Source organism: Phoca vitulina, unplaced genomic scaffold (genome assembly GCF_004348235.1).
Source record: "Phoca vitulina isolate PV1807 unplaced genomic scaffold, GSC_HSeal_1.0 scaffold1, whole genome shotgun sequence".
In the NCBI taxonomy this organism is placed as follows: Eukaryota; Metazoa; Chordata; class Mammalia; order Carnivora; family Phocidae; genus Phoca; species Phoca vitulina.
Window position 1 is genome coordinate 70,791,741 of NW_022589704.1, and position 14,997 is coordinate 70,806,737.

Genomic DNA, 14,997 nt, shown 5'->3' on the forward strand with positions numbered 1-14,997 from the left:
GACTCTCCATGAGTAAATTAAGCAAACTAAAAATTACATTGTTTGAGTTATTTTAATTTTTCATTAATGTATATTCCACTTTAAGATAGATTATAGAGCCTATCAAGAGTTATTTGCATTTTGAAAGGTTTCTTGATTTTTCAGTTTCTTAAATATTTCTTATTAAAAGAATTTTATATGACTGCCTATTCGAAAGTCACTTATTAAACACTTGCTTAATAAATGTAACCAACCTAGACTTCCTATACATTTGATCTTATGTGATTCTTACAAAATTATGTGAGGTAAAGAAACTAAGGCTTAGAGAGATTAAGTCACTTGCTAACATCATAGAACAAGTAAAGAGTAGAAGGATTTTAAACCAAGGTCATTCTTACATCAAAGCCCATGATTAAGATGAAATAATTTGGTGTTTCTAAAATGATAATGGTAGTTCATGGGAAATATTTTATGTGAGTGGATCTTCACATTAGACTCAACTCCAAATGACTTTATCTACTTTTCATTGGTACCTAGTATTGAGTTAAAGGGTATTTTATAAATATTTTTCTTACATCAGCTCTCTTTCTTTATATGATAGTCTAACATACAGAATTTTGCTTTATTCTTGTGAAAGTCTCTATTTCATGTTACCTGCCATGTATCTGTTTCCTCCACTAGTCTGTGATTTTTTTTTTTTAGTATTATTTAATCATTGGTTCTTTCCATACACGTATAGTATAGACATTTAATTCAAATCAATACACATTAATTGGATCTATATAACAGTAGTGAATTTTCTTTATCAAATTTTGCCTAGAGGATTTTTTGTGTAGACTGAGAGACTCAGTAAGGGCTGGGAACAAGAACTTGGAGGTAGGACGGAGTTTCAAACCTGTCTTTCCATACTCTTGTCATCCAAGTGTCTATCTTAGAACAGCAAGACATTTGCTTCTGTGCAGTTCTCAATTTTCTCCCCTCTTCCTTTTTATGTACCACCCCCAGATATCAAAAAGCACAACATATTTGCCTTAAAAGAGTAACAGCTACTACTCTTAGATAAAATACAGTGATCTTTGGTTATTTTTGAAAACCTTCAGGTGTCAATATAGGGGAAGTGGGTCTTTAGAATTATGGAGTGAGAAGCAATTTCAGAAATTAAAACATAAAACTAAAGGGCGAGGTTTTGTTTTCATGACTGTTTTGATCCTATGTATTTAGAAGGAAAATTTACTACCTGTAAAAAAAAGAGTACAAAATGATTATATGACATAATTTTGTTCTAAGAAGTGAAAATACACTAAATTTTTCTGCTGAAAACTTAAATCAGTATATATTAAATATGAAGGTAAGTACATTATATATATATACTTACATGTAATACATAATATTTCTATATTATATAAATATTAAGTAAAATTAAGTATGTTAATGTATTTTATATAAGAATTTTGCCTTAAAATTCTTTTTAAAAGGTAAATGCAATTATTTAGTATAATTTTCCATATTTTATTCACTGAATAAATACTAATTAGGTACTTTCTTTTTGTGAAGCATTGCCTTAGGTATGAGTATTATGTGACAGTCTTTGTTTACAAAGTGAAGTGTTATAGTAAAGATGTTAAATAAGATAAAGCAGTTTATTAGGAATTGCGTAGTGCTTATTAGTACTGCTCCTTTAAAAGATTTAATACGTCATTCTATATTGCATTCCATCTGCATTTATACTTCCGAAATGCCCACCGCGAATTTTTGCCGGACTAGAGTGTTAAGAGCCCAGATCCAAGCTGACAGCACTGCTGATTTTAATTTTAAGGCAACCATTTTCATTACAGATTTTACCTTCTGAAATTTAACTGTATTTCTAGTAACTTAAAATATTTTAATCATTCTACTTAAGTATTTCATGTATTAATTATATATATTTAATAAAGTTTATACGATTTTATTCTTTTTAAGAAGATTCTGAGAGCCAAATAATTTTTTGTTTCTATTTACAGATGTAAGTTTTACGGCTTAGTGGTTTACAAATCAGTTTTTTCCAAAAGTATAATTTTTCTAAACTGTTGTATTACACGCTTTCTAATGCTCATGTGCTAAAGGCACTCTAAGGTGGATCCCACAGGCTGTTGAGCCGGAAATGCCAACAGCTTCATATCATGTCTGCCGCAGGTAGCACAAGGTAACAGATAGGAGGGAAAGGAGTTCAAAGGATAGAGACAACGAGTGCTTCTGGCTGGAACACACCTGGAAAACTTCTTGGGTGGGATTGTGAAGAAGGAACAAGATTTCATCAGCTTGAGATTTATAAGAGGAGGACGTTTCACACAGAGAAAATGTTTATAGCAAAATGTGGAGTTAGTGAAAGTATGATATGCACAGGGCATGGCGAATAGTCCAGTTTGACTAGAAAGTTCTGTTAGTGCCTACTTGAAAAGTCATTTGAGGATCAAAATTAAGTGTTTAGGCTTTATAAAGTTGCCAATGACAAAGGAGACACTAAAGCTTTTAACCAAGGAGCTAATACAAGGTATTAGGCTGTAGTTTAAGTAGTAAAGGCTGTAAATTAAGGTAAAATCGGCATTGGCATATAGCATATATTGGGAGCTGTGTGGGAAGAAAGGGTGGTATGGCTTAAATTTGAGCAGTATTTTAAGGAAAGAATCCAAAAGACATAGGGATACGGCTGACTTAGAAGAGAGAAAAGTAAAAGATGTTTTTAGAGTTTCAGATTTAGATTATCAAGACAGTGGGAGCAATAATAATGAGAGAGGGGCAGTCAGGAAACCTATATTTTGAGGGGAGAAAGACTAATTGAATTTTAAACATATTATGTCTAGCCAAGATTCAGCAACCAACTAGTCATCACTGCCACTAATTTTCAGCACTTGTATATCATGATTTAAATTTGTATATGAGCAGCTGTTGTCAGATATGGGAGGCAAATAGAAGTAATCTTTGTTTTTATGGTACATTGTTGTTTTGTTTTTTAACTTATGTTTCAACAGGAACAATATAAACAGACATTCCCAGCGCAGTTAAAGAAACAAGAGTCCTCCAAGAGCTTGAAGAAGGTTATTGCAGCTTTGTCAAATCCAAAAGCAACCTCTAGTTCACCAGCACATCCAAAACAAACAGCAGAGAACAACCACCCTAATCCATTCTTGACAAATGCACTTTTAGGTAATCACCAACCAAATGGAGTTATTCAGAGTGTCATTCAAGAAGCTCCTCTGGCACTTACTACCAAAACTAAAATGCAGAGTAAGATTAATGAAAACATTGCTACTGCAAGTAGCACCCCTTTTTCCTCACCTGCACATTTGAGTACAAGTGGGAGAAGGACCACTGGCAATCAGGCGACTGTGATGCCCTCTGCCTCTCCCACAGTGCATCCTCAAGGGAAGGAAAAAGCGGTTAGCAATAATGTAAACACAGTAAAAACACAGCACCACCCTCACCCTGCAAAATCTCTAGTGGAACAGTTTAGGGGAACAGATTCAGACATTCCCAGTAGTAAAGATTCTGAAGATTCAAACGAGGATGAAGAAGAAGATGACGAGGAAGAAGATGAGGAGGATGATGAAGATGATGAATCTGATGACAGCCAATCAGGTTATTTTCTATTTTTAAATTTGAAGTATTTATCTAAATGCTTTTGAATGTGGACCAAAACAGTTAAAGGAGGTTCTTAGTTCGCAGACTTAGAGTCTTTGTCATTCACTGTGTTTCACGCAGCTATGTGCCTGTCCATAGTGAGCTGGTAAAATATTGGAGTGATTGAAATTAGAAATCCTAAGTTAAATTCTCAGCTTTATTATTCATTTAACATTAAACAAATAAAAACTTTAAGTGAAAATAGATGATGCATAAATTAAGAAATAACTTCACAAATTTGCTTAATTTTCATTTAATTCATGACCGTTCATTTGTCCTTTCTTTTTCATTTCTTCTGCTACTTATTTAAATGTGTCAGTAGATATTTTGAATGAAGGAGGTAAAATTGTAGTCAGTCATTTAGAAAGCACCAGAAACCTAAATCCCTATGAATGTCCATTAGCAACACAGAACTTACTTAATCAAGTAGAGTGCTCCTTGATTTTATTTTGATTTGCTTTCTAGTTTTGCTTTTTTTTTTTAGACTTCTTTCCATTTTTCTTCCCCTTAACTCTCCTCATTGTTCCACAGAAGATTGAAAGCATAAAATATAAGATAATTTAAATTTTATATACAAAGGTGAAATACATATTATAAAAATATTTGGATTTGTTACTGGTCAGCCACAAGTCCAATGGTAAATTTTCTAGCTGCCAATATGAATAGGAAAATATAGTCAGTTATACATCTTAAAGCGTCTAAGGTAGAAACAACCTACTTGCTCAGGGTAAGAACAACTTTTCCTGATAATATTTTTTCCTGGTATTCCCATAAATACAACTTTGCATGATCGAGTATGAATATCGTTATGAATAACTTTCAAAGGCAATTTTTATAACAAATTTCAACATAGGCAGATGGTACTACACAAAACGTGATTCCACAAAAATTGTTATTCTGGGAACCTTTTTTTTTTTAAAGATTTTATTTATTTGACAGAGAGAGACATAATAAGAGAGGGAACACAAGCAGGGGGAGTGGAAGAGGGAGAAGCAGGCCTCCCGCGGAGCAGGGAGCCCGATGCGGGGCTCGATCCCAGGACCGTGGGATCATGACCTGAGCCGAAGGCAAACGCTTAACGACTGAGCCACCCAGGCGCCCCTATTCTGGGAACCTTTAAAATACATTCCAAGTATCAGGCCTGTGTTTATCGAGTTTAATCCAGGAATAAAAAATACCTGTTTGTAAGAAGAGATGCATTTATAGGACGACATTCCTAGACCAAACTTAAATTATTAAACCATTAAATGTTCCCACATAATTATTTATGTAACCTGGTCTTTTGTGAAGCCTGAGAAGCCTGATGAGGTCTTGCATCTAAATAAAATAACTACAACCAGAAAAGCCAAGAATCTTTCAGAAAATGGTTTTCTTTTACCTCAAAGCCCAGATGAAAGAATGATGGTAGTTCCAGACTTTTCTTCCTCATACTGAACCTAGTATACTTCTTAAGCTATTGGAATCTATTAATTTAAAGAATCAATTTTATTCCCTCTATACCTTAGTTTCTCTATTAAATTAAAAATGATTTTGAAACCACTAAGCAGAACTCATCATGTGAATAGTGTCATGTGAGAAGAACTGTTTTATGATTAAGGTGTTGAGTAAAACCGATACTTTGAACAAAGAATTTTGAGAATTTGTAATTCTGCATACATTGTACTCAAATAGCTTGTAAGATAGTAAATTTTACATGAACTCTTCAGGAAAGTCGCTCAGTTGAATTCAATCACAGATGCTGATTCCTAAACTATTCCATTTAGATACGAACTGCAAATGTTGGTGATGATCTAGTTATAATATACAAATGCTTCTTTTACTTCCCAGAATCAGATAGTAATTCAGAATCAGATACAGAAGGATCAGAAGAAGATGATGATGATGATAAAGACCAAGATGAATCAGATAGTGATACTGAAGGAGAGAAAACTTCAAGGAAACTGAATAAAACAACTTCCTCTGTCAAAAGCCCTTCCATCAGTCTCACAGCTCACTCAACACCTCGTAACCTCCACATAACAAAAGCCCCAGGCTCTGCTCCTGCTGCCTTATGTTCTGAGTCCCAGTCACCTGCTTTTCTTGGCACACCTTCTTCCACACTTACTTCAAGTCCACACTCTGGTACCTACACTTTATTTTTATTATTGTAAAGTAGAAGTCAAACCATAGCAAGAATTCTTATTTATCCAGTGTTCTGGGGATGACCTCATTGGAATCAAGTGTTACAGCTAGATTCGAGGTTGGCTAAGAAAGGTCAGCATGTATTTTCAAAGGATATGACCAATTACCATTTTTATTCTGTGCTTCCCACTTAAGAACCTGATTGATGACAGACAGCTCTTGATTTCAATTATCTTCCTGCTTTTGTGTTCAGTTTATGCTCCTAGAATTTAGAATTTGACTAACAGTTGGACTTTTTTGTACTTTATAAAAGTGAGCTCACTAGGTTACTTGAGATACAATTGCATATCTGCCCAACACATAGCCAAAGGTCATTTGAGTTAGCGAGTAGCATTATTATTTCATTAACATGCCACATCTTTTTTTTTCTATTTGACCTTTTATAAACGTCTAGAGGTCTTCATTAAAAGTTTTACATTAATATTCCAAAAGGACTTATTTCTATTTCAATAGCTAAGAAAATATGGAAGTGTATAGTACAGTATCATGTTGCTTTACTGATTTCACTCTTTTCTTAGAAATGTCTAGTTTTGCTTTCATTTGCCACAGACCAGTATGATATTCTGCTAATTTAAGATGCACATATTTGCATTTGTGAAACTTGGCCATTGTCTATGAAGAATTTTACATATAATCATAATCCTCTTCCTTTGTACTTTAGGTTAAAAGATCTAGTAGTGGTTTTGACTATGGATTTATATGAACATAGAAGTTATATTATTTTTAAGTGTATGAGCCAGCTGTTGAAATTTTCAGCATCTTAAAACTCATATTCTCAATGAAAACAACTGTACCTGGTTTTCTGAAACCTCTATCTACGATTTTCCTCCTCCTTCTTTAGCTATTTCTTTAAATACAAAATGAGAGGAAAGCTATGTATTTTTATCTTCCATTGTATTTTCTGTAGAAAGACCAGTTATTCTATCATGCAGACCAAAGGAGACAAAAAAATCCTCTGTATAGTGTGTTTTGTTGCACATCATCTAAAAGTAACCTACAAGTTGCAGAAATACCTTCAGTAATTCAAGTCATTAAGATATATTATTTAAAGAAAAGTTTCAGAACTATCAAAAAATTGTCATCTATATAAACTAATCTTTTATGTTAACTGGCTGAATTTTCTTGAAGGCACTTCCAAAAGAAGAAGAGTAACAGATGAGCGTGAACTGCGTATTCCTTTGGAATATGGGTATGCAAAATAAGATTCTCTTTTTGCTTTGCCTCCACATATTTATGCATGTTTGATTTCTCACTATATCTCACTCTCTGCTATTCATAAAAGAATTGAATATATTGCATAGTATTTATTAGAGCAGAAGAGCTAGAGCAAAGGGCAAAGAAGTTGATATATCAGAAAACTGAAATGAAGGCCAACTGCAGTGTTTAGGTATGGCAACACTGGGATGGGGTCACGCGGTAATGGGACTACCGACTGAAAAAAGAGCAAGCAAGAGAAAATCATTTGGCAGAGGGCAGGGCGGAGACACAGTTAAGAGTATGAGAGGTTTTTGCAAAGATGGAATTAAAGAACAGTAAAAGCCACTGTGGGCAAAACTGGGGGACGTGAGCAGAGTGTGGTTAAAATGGTTTAATTGGAACTGAGAAGTTTTACACTCGAAGTACATGATCCTCAAGGAGCAGAGAGCCAGGTTTATGGTCCTGTTTTCACCTAAAGCTTCTCAGATATAAAAAATCAGTACACACTGACACATGTTACTGAATTTGTCCGAATACCCAAAGTAATACCAGTTACGATTTCTAAGAAATTTAACGGAGTTTAATATTTGTAACTTGAGTCTGATTAATTTTTAGTGGAATTACTTAGCTAAAAATCTAAGTAACTTTAATGATAAATGTATCTGAGTTGTATGATTAGGGATTTCTTTTTGTTTTATTTGTATTTTTCATGTTGTCTAAAAAGCATGTGTTCTTAAGTTTTTTTAAAAAAAGCTTTCTTAAAACTAAATATGTTATAACTCTCATTTCTGTTGCCTGTAGCTGGCAAAGAGAGACCAGAATAAGAAACTTTGGAGGGCGCCTTCAAGGAGAAGTAGCATATTATGCTCCATGTGGAAAGAAACTTAGGCAATACCCTGAAGTAATAAAGGTACATACTTTTCACCAAATAACATACATTTGGTGCCTGTTAAGCATGTTTATGGAAAAAAGGTGCTCTCCTTTCTCGGATAAAGTTCCTTGATACAACATAATTCTCTTGTATGGGTCTAAATGTACTTAACTTAAATTGATCTTCTCTAAATCCATAGCCCCTTGATAGAATATGCAAAACGTTAGTGTCCTGAAGAAAGCGCTACATCAAAGCTGGGTTGTAATTATTAAAAACCTGAAGTGGAAAAATATGTGATTTTTTCAGTATCTCAGCAGAAATGGAATAATGGATATCTCAAGGGACAATTTCAGCTTCAGTGCAAAAATAAGAGTGGGTGACTTCTATGAAGCCAGAGATGGACCGCAGGTATCCACTTTTTAAAAAGTATAGTCTTTAAACCAAAAAGTAGTACCATAACCTAAATGAAGTAAATTTCACTACACTCCGAAGCATTGCCTTTTGTCAGTTAATTCGTATAAGCCATACATATAACTCTGTGGTTAACACTCACCAAGGCCTCAATTTACCATATTCTAGTAACAAGGAGCTTTGACATAATAGATGTCTTTTTCAAATTTAAGTCAGCATTGTCCTGTTTGTTTATTTTGTCAACAATTTTACAGTTTATACAGGTATAAAATTATCTGCATGTTCCCGTGAAATATAGAAAAACATTAGTTCCCTGAAAGGTAAACTAATTTAAAGGTAAATTAATTGGAGTAGGAAAAATATGTTGTTAGAAGTCAGTCCAAAGGGGAATAAATATGCCTTAGTTTTTGGGAAGGATCTTGTCCATCTGATTATGCCATGCTACATGAGCCATTTTCACAAGTTTGATAATTTGGGGTTTGGAGACGTTTCCTTACTATTAGGTGAGTGAAATTTCTGCTTTTTACAGAAATTGAATATTTCACTTAATTATATACATTTCTGAAAATATCACCACAACTCCCTTTTTGCCTATGGGTTAAGTACACAACCTTACCAATCAGCACAAAGAACCCACCACAGAGACTTCATTTCCTATATGTTTCCTTTAGGGTTTTGCTTTTGTTTCTAACTTGGATTCAGCAAATATGCTTATTATTCCCTTTAACTTTATCAGCTCCATTGAAAGAGGACCTAGTTAAGGAGTGAGGAGACCTAGATTCTTGTTAACCTGTGAAATAGACTTTGTGATTTCAAGCATCAAAATAATGCTACCTTTTCCCTCAATTTCCTTGTCTGCAAAATAAAGACAATAATAATTTTACTTCTGCCTCATAGGATTATGGTGAGGTTAAGATGAGATCATATGCATGAAAATGTTTCAAAAGGTTAAATTGCTCAGCCAACTGAAGTTGATATTTTGTTTCTTGACTCTTTCTTCCTTTTGGCGCAGAAAGAAATTTTTTCCAGTAATAAATATTTTCTAGTGTGAATAGGCAGGTTCTTCCATCCTATCTTACCCTCTAATATTATAATTAAAGAAATAAAAAAAGGCCTTCCTAATTCTGCAGGGTTTTTTTTGAGACCTCAAACATTAAGGGAATTTTCCAAGATCACACAGTCTCAACCAGGCAGAGACATAACTAAAACTTAGGGTTTCTAACAGTGGTCTTTTACATTAATCATATAACCCATTTTCATTATTGTCTATGACTTTTTAAGGAACACGTTGCATCCAGTTCCGCTTGTTTCTTTCCTGGTAATTCTAAAATGCCAAAATATATTTCTCTGAGGCTTAGCTTCTTGATTGAAATACATTCTAGAGGGCGCCTGGGTGGCTCAGTCGTTAAGCGTCTGCCTTCGCTCGGGTCACGATCCCAGGGTCCTGGGATCGAGCCCCGCATCGGGCTCTCTGCTCCGCGGGAGCCTGCTTCTCCCTCTCCCGCTCCCCCTGCTTGTGTTCCCTCTCTTGCTGTGTCTCTCTCTGTCAAATAAATAAATAAAATCTTTAAAATATATATTCTAGGATTTTTCTCTTTTTATTTTTTAAACTTAAAAAATGTTTAGGGGCGCCTGGGTGGCTCAGTTGGTTAAGCGTCTGCCTTTGGCTCAGGTCATGATCCCAGGGTCCTGGGATTGAGGCGCCTGTTGGGCTCCCTGCTCAGTAGGGAGTCTGCTTCTCCCTCTCCATTTGCCTCTCTCCCCGCTCATGCTCTCTTGCTCTCACTCTCTGTCTCTCAATAAATAGATAAAATCTTTAAAAAAAATTTTTTTTAAATAAAGATTTATTTAAAAAAAAAAGTTTAAACTTAGACTAAATCTGTTACCAAACAGATCCTCAGAATTTTATTGTTATTATACCCACTTCCATATATACTGGATCAGTTTCTTATCACAAAAAATAGTAGAAAACAGTAATAATCTTATTTAAAAATCCTAATCATTTTTTAATCTTTTGGCTCATGGTATCAAATCCTTACTTGTCTTATTTATGACAAAGATATCCTTATGTGTTTAAGTTGAATAGATTTTTGTTCTGAGAGGAAAGCTAATTGCTGTTCAATACATAAAAGATTTTTAGTTTTGTATCAGTGACAATTAGACTTAATCTATAAAGCCTCATTAGGCAGAATAAGATGTTCTTTGACATCCATTCACTTTTTATTAAACATAATCAGTGTTTCCAAATGTGTATTGCTTTGTTGAGAGATCAATTCATCAAGGAAATATGATGAATTACTAAATTCAGAATATGTGAAGCTGCCAACATTTCAGCCGACTGCTAAGGGAAAATATTAGCAATTTTGAGAGCACTTCTGTCAGTTAAAAAAATTAGTAAGTTGGATTTGTTTCAGGATACTTTGAGAGAACAACAATTAAAGGTAAGTAATCCAAAAAAAGTTCAGTGAATTAGAAATGCATATAGTACATATAATTGTAGAACCATATACATTTCCATATGTTATATGATGAATATGTATAAGCATATAGTTAATTAGAAATGTATATAATTATGTAATAATTTTCTATGAAAATGAACAAAGATTATATATTTTTGTTAGAGTAACTATGATGTGTGATAATTTGATTGGCCTAAATTTTGTAGAAGATGTAAAATATAGTTTGGCCAAGCCACTGGTACTATGCAGAAACGATCTGTGTGCGTTTACAGTATGTCTGCCTTTATACAAGTTGCAGAATGGGAATGATGACTATATAGATACTGAAAAACAAAACTGCATATTGAAGGATTGGGAGAAAATGTGTCAAGATTTTAATGATAGATGTAATGGTTGGTGGTACAGTGGATCATTTTTTTTTTCTTTCTACTTTTTGCAAGTTTCACATTTTCTAAAATTTGCTTGTATTACATACAAAGTGAAAAACAATTTTATATTAAAAAATAAATACTTCTACGAACCCTTCTAAAAAAGGTAAGCATTCAGTTTTCCAAATGCATGGAGGGTTGTACCTAATGACTTGGAATATTACTGCTACAGTTTTCCAAGCTTCATTTATCTTTTTTGGATGTTTGATAGCAAATGAAATGCTGTATTTGCAGATTTGTTACTATTCTTAGTCACTTTCCTAATAAACTATTTGCATTGGAAAATATAATTTCTCCATCATATTTTTCTTTTTTCTCATAAAGTTATCAAAAATAACCAATATTAGTTCTGTAAGTTCTCATTTTATTCAAGGCATTTCAAAAATTTCAGCAGTGGTACTGCAAAGCTCTATGTTTTACAAATAAAATTTAGGAAATGATAATTTCTATTAGAAGATAATTCTAGTCTGTAATAGAGAACCATGGTTATTTTGTTTAAGTTATTTTTCACTCAAGGTATTTCTGAGCTTAAGATAGATTATACATATATTTATTAAGAGCAAACATTTGAAAATATTGACTCACTGTGCATATAATACAATAAGAGGAGAGGTATGAGAGCTTATATTTATTGAAATTTAAGTAAATAGACAAAAATCTAATGATTGCTTTCAAAATGTAAGAAAGAAAAGTCCTTAATTAAAGTAAATAGAGTTGACACAAGAAATGGGGGGGGGGGGCGCTTTAATCTCTTCATTATCAGTGTTATTTATTTCCGTCCCAAATGTGGTAAGAGATTTGTAGACTCAGCTATTTGTCAGTGTCTTCTGATACTTCCATGCCAATCACCTCCTACAGGCTTCTATAAAAACCATGACTTTAGGGATAATAGGCTTCATGGAACAAAATGAACCCTCTTACAAGGCCATGCTTTACGGGCTGGCTACCTTGTAATGAAATTCTGTTAACTATTTTAGCCAGTGAAACTCCTTTGAAAAGAGTTTAAGGTAAATAGATTCCTTACAGACTTCTGCTTCATCACATTATAAAGGACTTGTTAAACCTAATGTTTATCGTTTTCATTTTATTTTGGTTTTGGGTGTCAGAATAATAGTAAGGATGAGCTCGACATATTTTGGTAAATATAAAATAAGGTTATTTTTATTTACCCAAATAAGATATTTAGGTAAAAAGGTTTCCACATTTTTATTAGGAATATATAAAGGCTTCAAGATAAATTATTAATGACAAAATTATTTTGAAATATATGATCGTCTACTTTGAAAAGTATTTTTGTGAATTGTAGAGAAGAAAACATTTAATCATAAATGTAATAATTATGTTTATTTTTTCAACCAGTACGTTCATAAGCATAGACTAATGAATGTTTACTGTATTCAGGATAGAAAAACAAAGAAAAGGAAGGATGCAAAGAAGGACCAAGTTAGAAGTGACTTAGAAAATGCTGCCTTTTCTATTTGAGATGTATGTTTTTTAAAAAGATTTTTTTTCTTTTTAATGGTGTAAGGCCATTCTCATGGCCTTTTCCCTAAAGGCATTTTCCATAAAGAAAACTGAACACATTTCAAAACTACAGAAATGAACTTGAAAGCCTAGCTTTGAAAAAACAAAACTAGTGTTTGTAGAGAAACTGAAGAGTACGAAAGACGTAAGAGTTAGGATCACTGGCTTAGAGAAGATAAAACACTGAGCACAATGCTGTCCAGCGAAAATCAGGATTTTGTTAGTAAGGAATATCGGAAACTTCACAATAAAGCAGACAACACACAGTCTCTGGCAAGATTGTAATGCTGCTAATTATTTCATATCAGTAAAGAACAAAAGATTGGGAGTCAGCAACCAGGGTTCTAATTCAACTCTGCTGTTAACTGTCGCACCTAATGCAACATACCTGTGGGTGTATATGGACACTGAGAACATGAAAGATCAGTACCAGAAATCTAAACTACTGAAAATTTATGTCACTAATCTACCAGGTAGGATTTTTGATGGCTAGGCAAGGGCCTCTACTAGGAGGCCAACTGTATGAATCCAAGCGTGGAGCTAAAGAGGTATTTGAAGGTCATGGCTCTTAGAGGGTAACCTACTGTGAGTAGCTAGAAAGCATGGCCAGCATTGTGGAATAATTGTATCAAACCACATCTTTCTCAATGCTTTTTAGTAGGTGACGCCCATCTCCCCGGCATAGATAATCTTACTCTTTCACATATTTGAAATGCTATTCAGTATATGATAATAAACTATATGATTACAGTAGATTAAGAATCCCTAATGCTGTAAAGTTCGTGGTACATAAAGCTCTCACTACCTATCTCTGCACTGTAAAGTAACTAAAGATAGATATAATGCTAAAATATGAAATAGGCATAAGGAAATTCAACAAAATTTTGATTTTTCTCATGATATTAACTTTAATGTTTTTCTTAAAACGGGAAGTTCTGTCAAAAATATTTGATACCCTCATGTTGCTTGTGCCCTAAAATTTTTCTTAGATTCCTGGCGGGGTAACTCAGCATCCTATGTTACTTTGAAAAGCTGAGGCCTACTTTTCTAGGCCTTAATTTCCTCATCTCTAATGTGAAGATTATATATCATAGGAGGTCTTTAAGATCAATTCCCTCTTAGTTATAACATTCGAAAAGCTTTTTAATTAATTTTTAGGAAGTAAAGGATTATGAAAGTATACTTATAAAGAAAAGGTGGTGAAAAAAATCAGTTTTGTTTACTTGAACTGTGGTTAAATTTACTGAAAATTATTTAGCTAGAAATCAATTGGGTAAATGATCAATTCACCAAATGACTAACAGATCTAAAATTGTCAGACCAAATATCTTAATCCAGTTTTAGAATAATTCACCTCAGCTGTTTTACTACCAGAGGCAAGGACTGGGATAGAGAAACAGGTCCCAATCTGGGAAAATATGAGTAAAGTTCCTCCATTCACTTACATAACATTGAGCATTGGAAAAGTATTAGACATCTCAAGTCTTAACATGGGAATTGACACTTAATGGCCCAGGACTGCAAATCCATGCTGAAATGGCTGCAGCACAGTCTTGGTGATACTCAACTTAAAAAACAAAAACAAAAACTCAGTAATTTGGCAAATAGATTACTCAATGAATTGACTTTTGGTGGACTGGTTTACTTCTTTTACTTATATACCCTTTACTAAATCCCAAAATAAATCAGCCTACAAGTATATAAAATCAAACAAAATGGAATCAACAAAAGAAAAATAAAGACAAGCTATGATATCAAATTAAAGGAAGAATGAGACTGAGAATACATTTCATTAAAACCTGAATATGTTGCTGGCAAATCACATATGGACTTAGCTGTCAGTAAAATGTAGGATCCTAGGTAGACAATTCAATGTCTGTAAGATAAAGTGAAAACAGGCCAATTGCTCATGAGATGTTCAACTATACTTTAGAGTACCATTTATGAAGAGTAATAGAAATGTTGAAATACAAATCATATTTAAATTAAATTTCATGTAATTTTTGAATTTCTGAATATAGAAAATATTTTAAAATTACTCATTTGAATTTGTTTTTATTTTATTATGTTATGTTAATCACCATACATACATCATTAGTTTTTGATGTAATGTTCCATGATTCATTGTTTGCGTATAACACTCAGTGCTCCATTCAATACGTGGCCTCTTTAATACCCATCACCAGGCTAACCCATCCCTCCACCTCCCTCCCCTCTAGAACCCTCAGTTTGTTTCTCAGAGTCCTAGTCTCTCATGGTTCATCTCCCCCTCTGATTTCCCCCCCTTCAT

The 14,997-nt window shown here is 33.6% G+C and overlaps 1 protein-coding gene across 19 annotated transcripts in view; it reads left to right on the forward strand.

Moving 5' to 3' along the window:
* BAZ2B (bromodomain adjacent to zinc finger domain 2B) overlaps positions 1–14,997 on the forward strand; it is a 381,204-nt gene that overhangs the window by 284,424 nt on the left and 81,783 nt on the right. For 14 of the 19 annotated variants that reach the window (XM_032409746.1, XM_032409845.1, XM_032409773.1 and 11 more), the window contains 5 exons: positions 2,988–3,594; positions 5,464–5,757; positions 6,946–7,006; positions 7,816–7,924; positions 8,192–8,293. In XM_032409746.1, coding sequence (XP_032265637.1) covers positions 2,988–3,594; positions 5,464–5,757; positions 6,946–7,006; positions 7,816–7,924; positions 8,192–8,293 — 1,173 coding nt within the window. The remainder of the gene's footprint in view (positions 1–2,987; positions 3,595–5,463; positions 5,758–6,945; positions 7,007–7,815; positions 7,925–8,191; positions 8,294–14,997) is intronic. The other 5 variants (XM_032409807.1, XM_032409816.1, XM_032409826.1 and 2 more) reach the window with 3 other exon arrangements.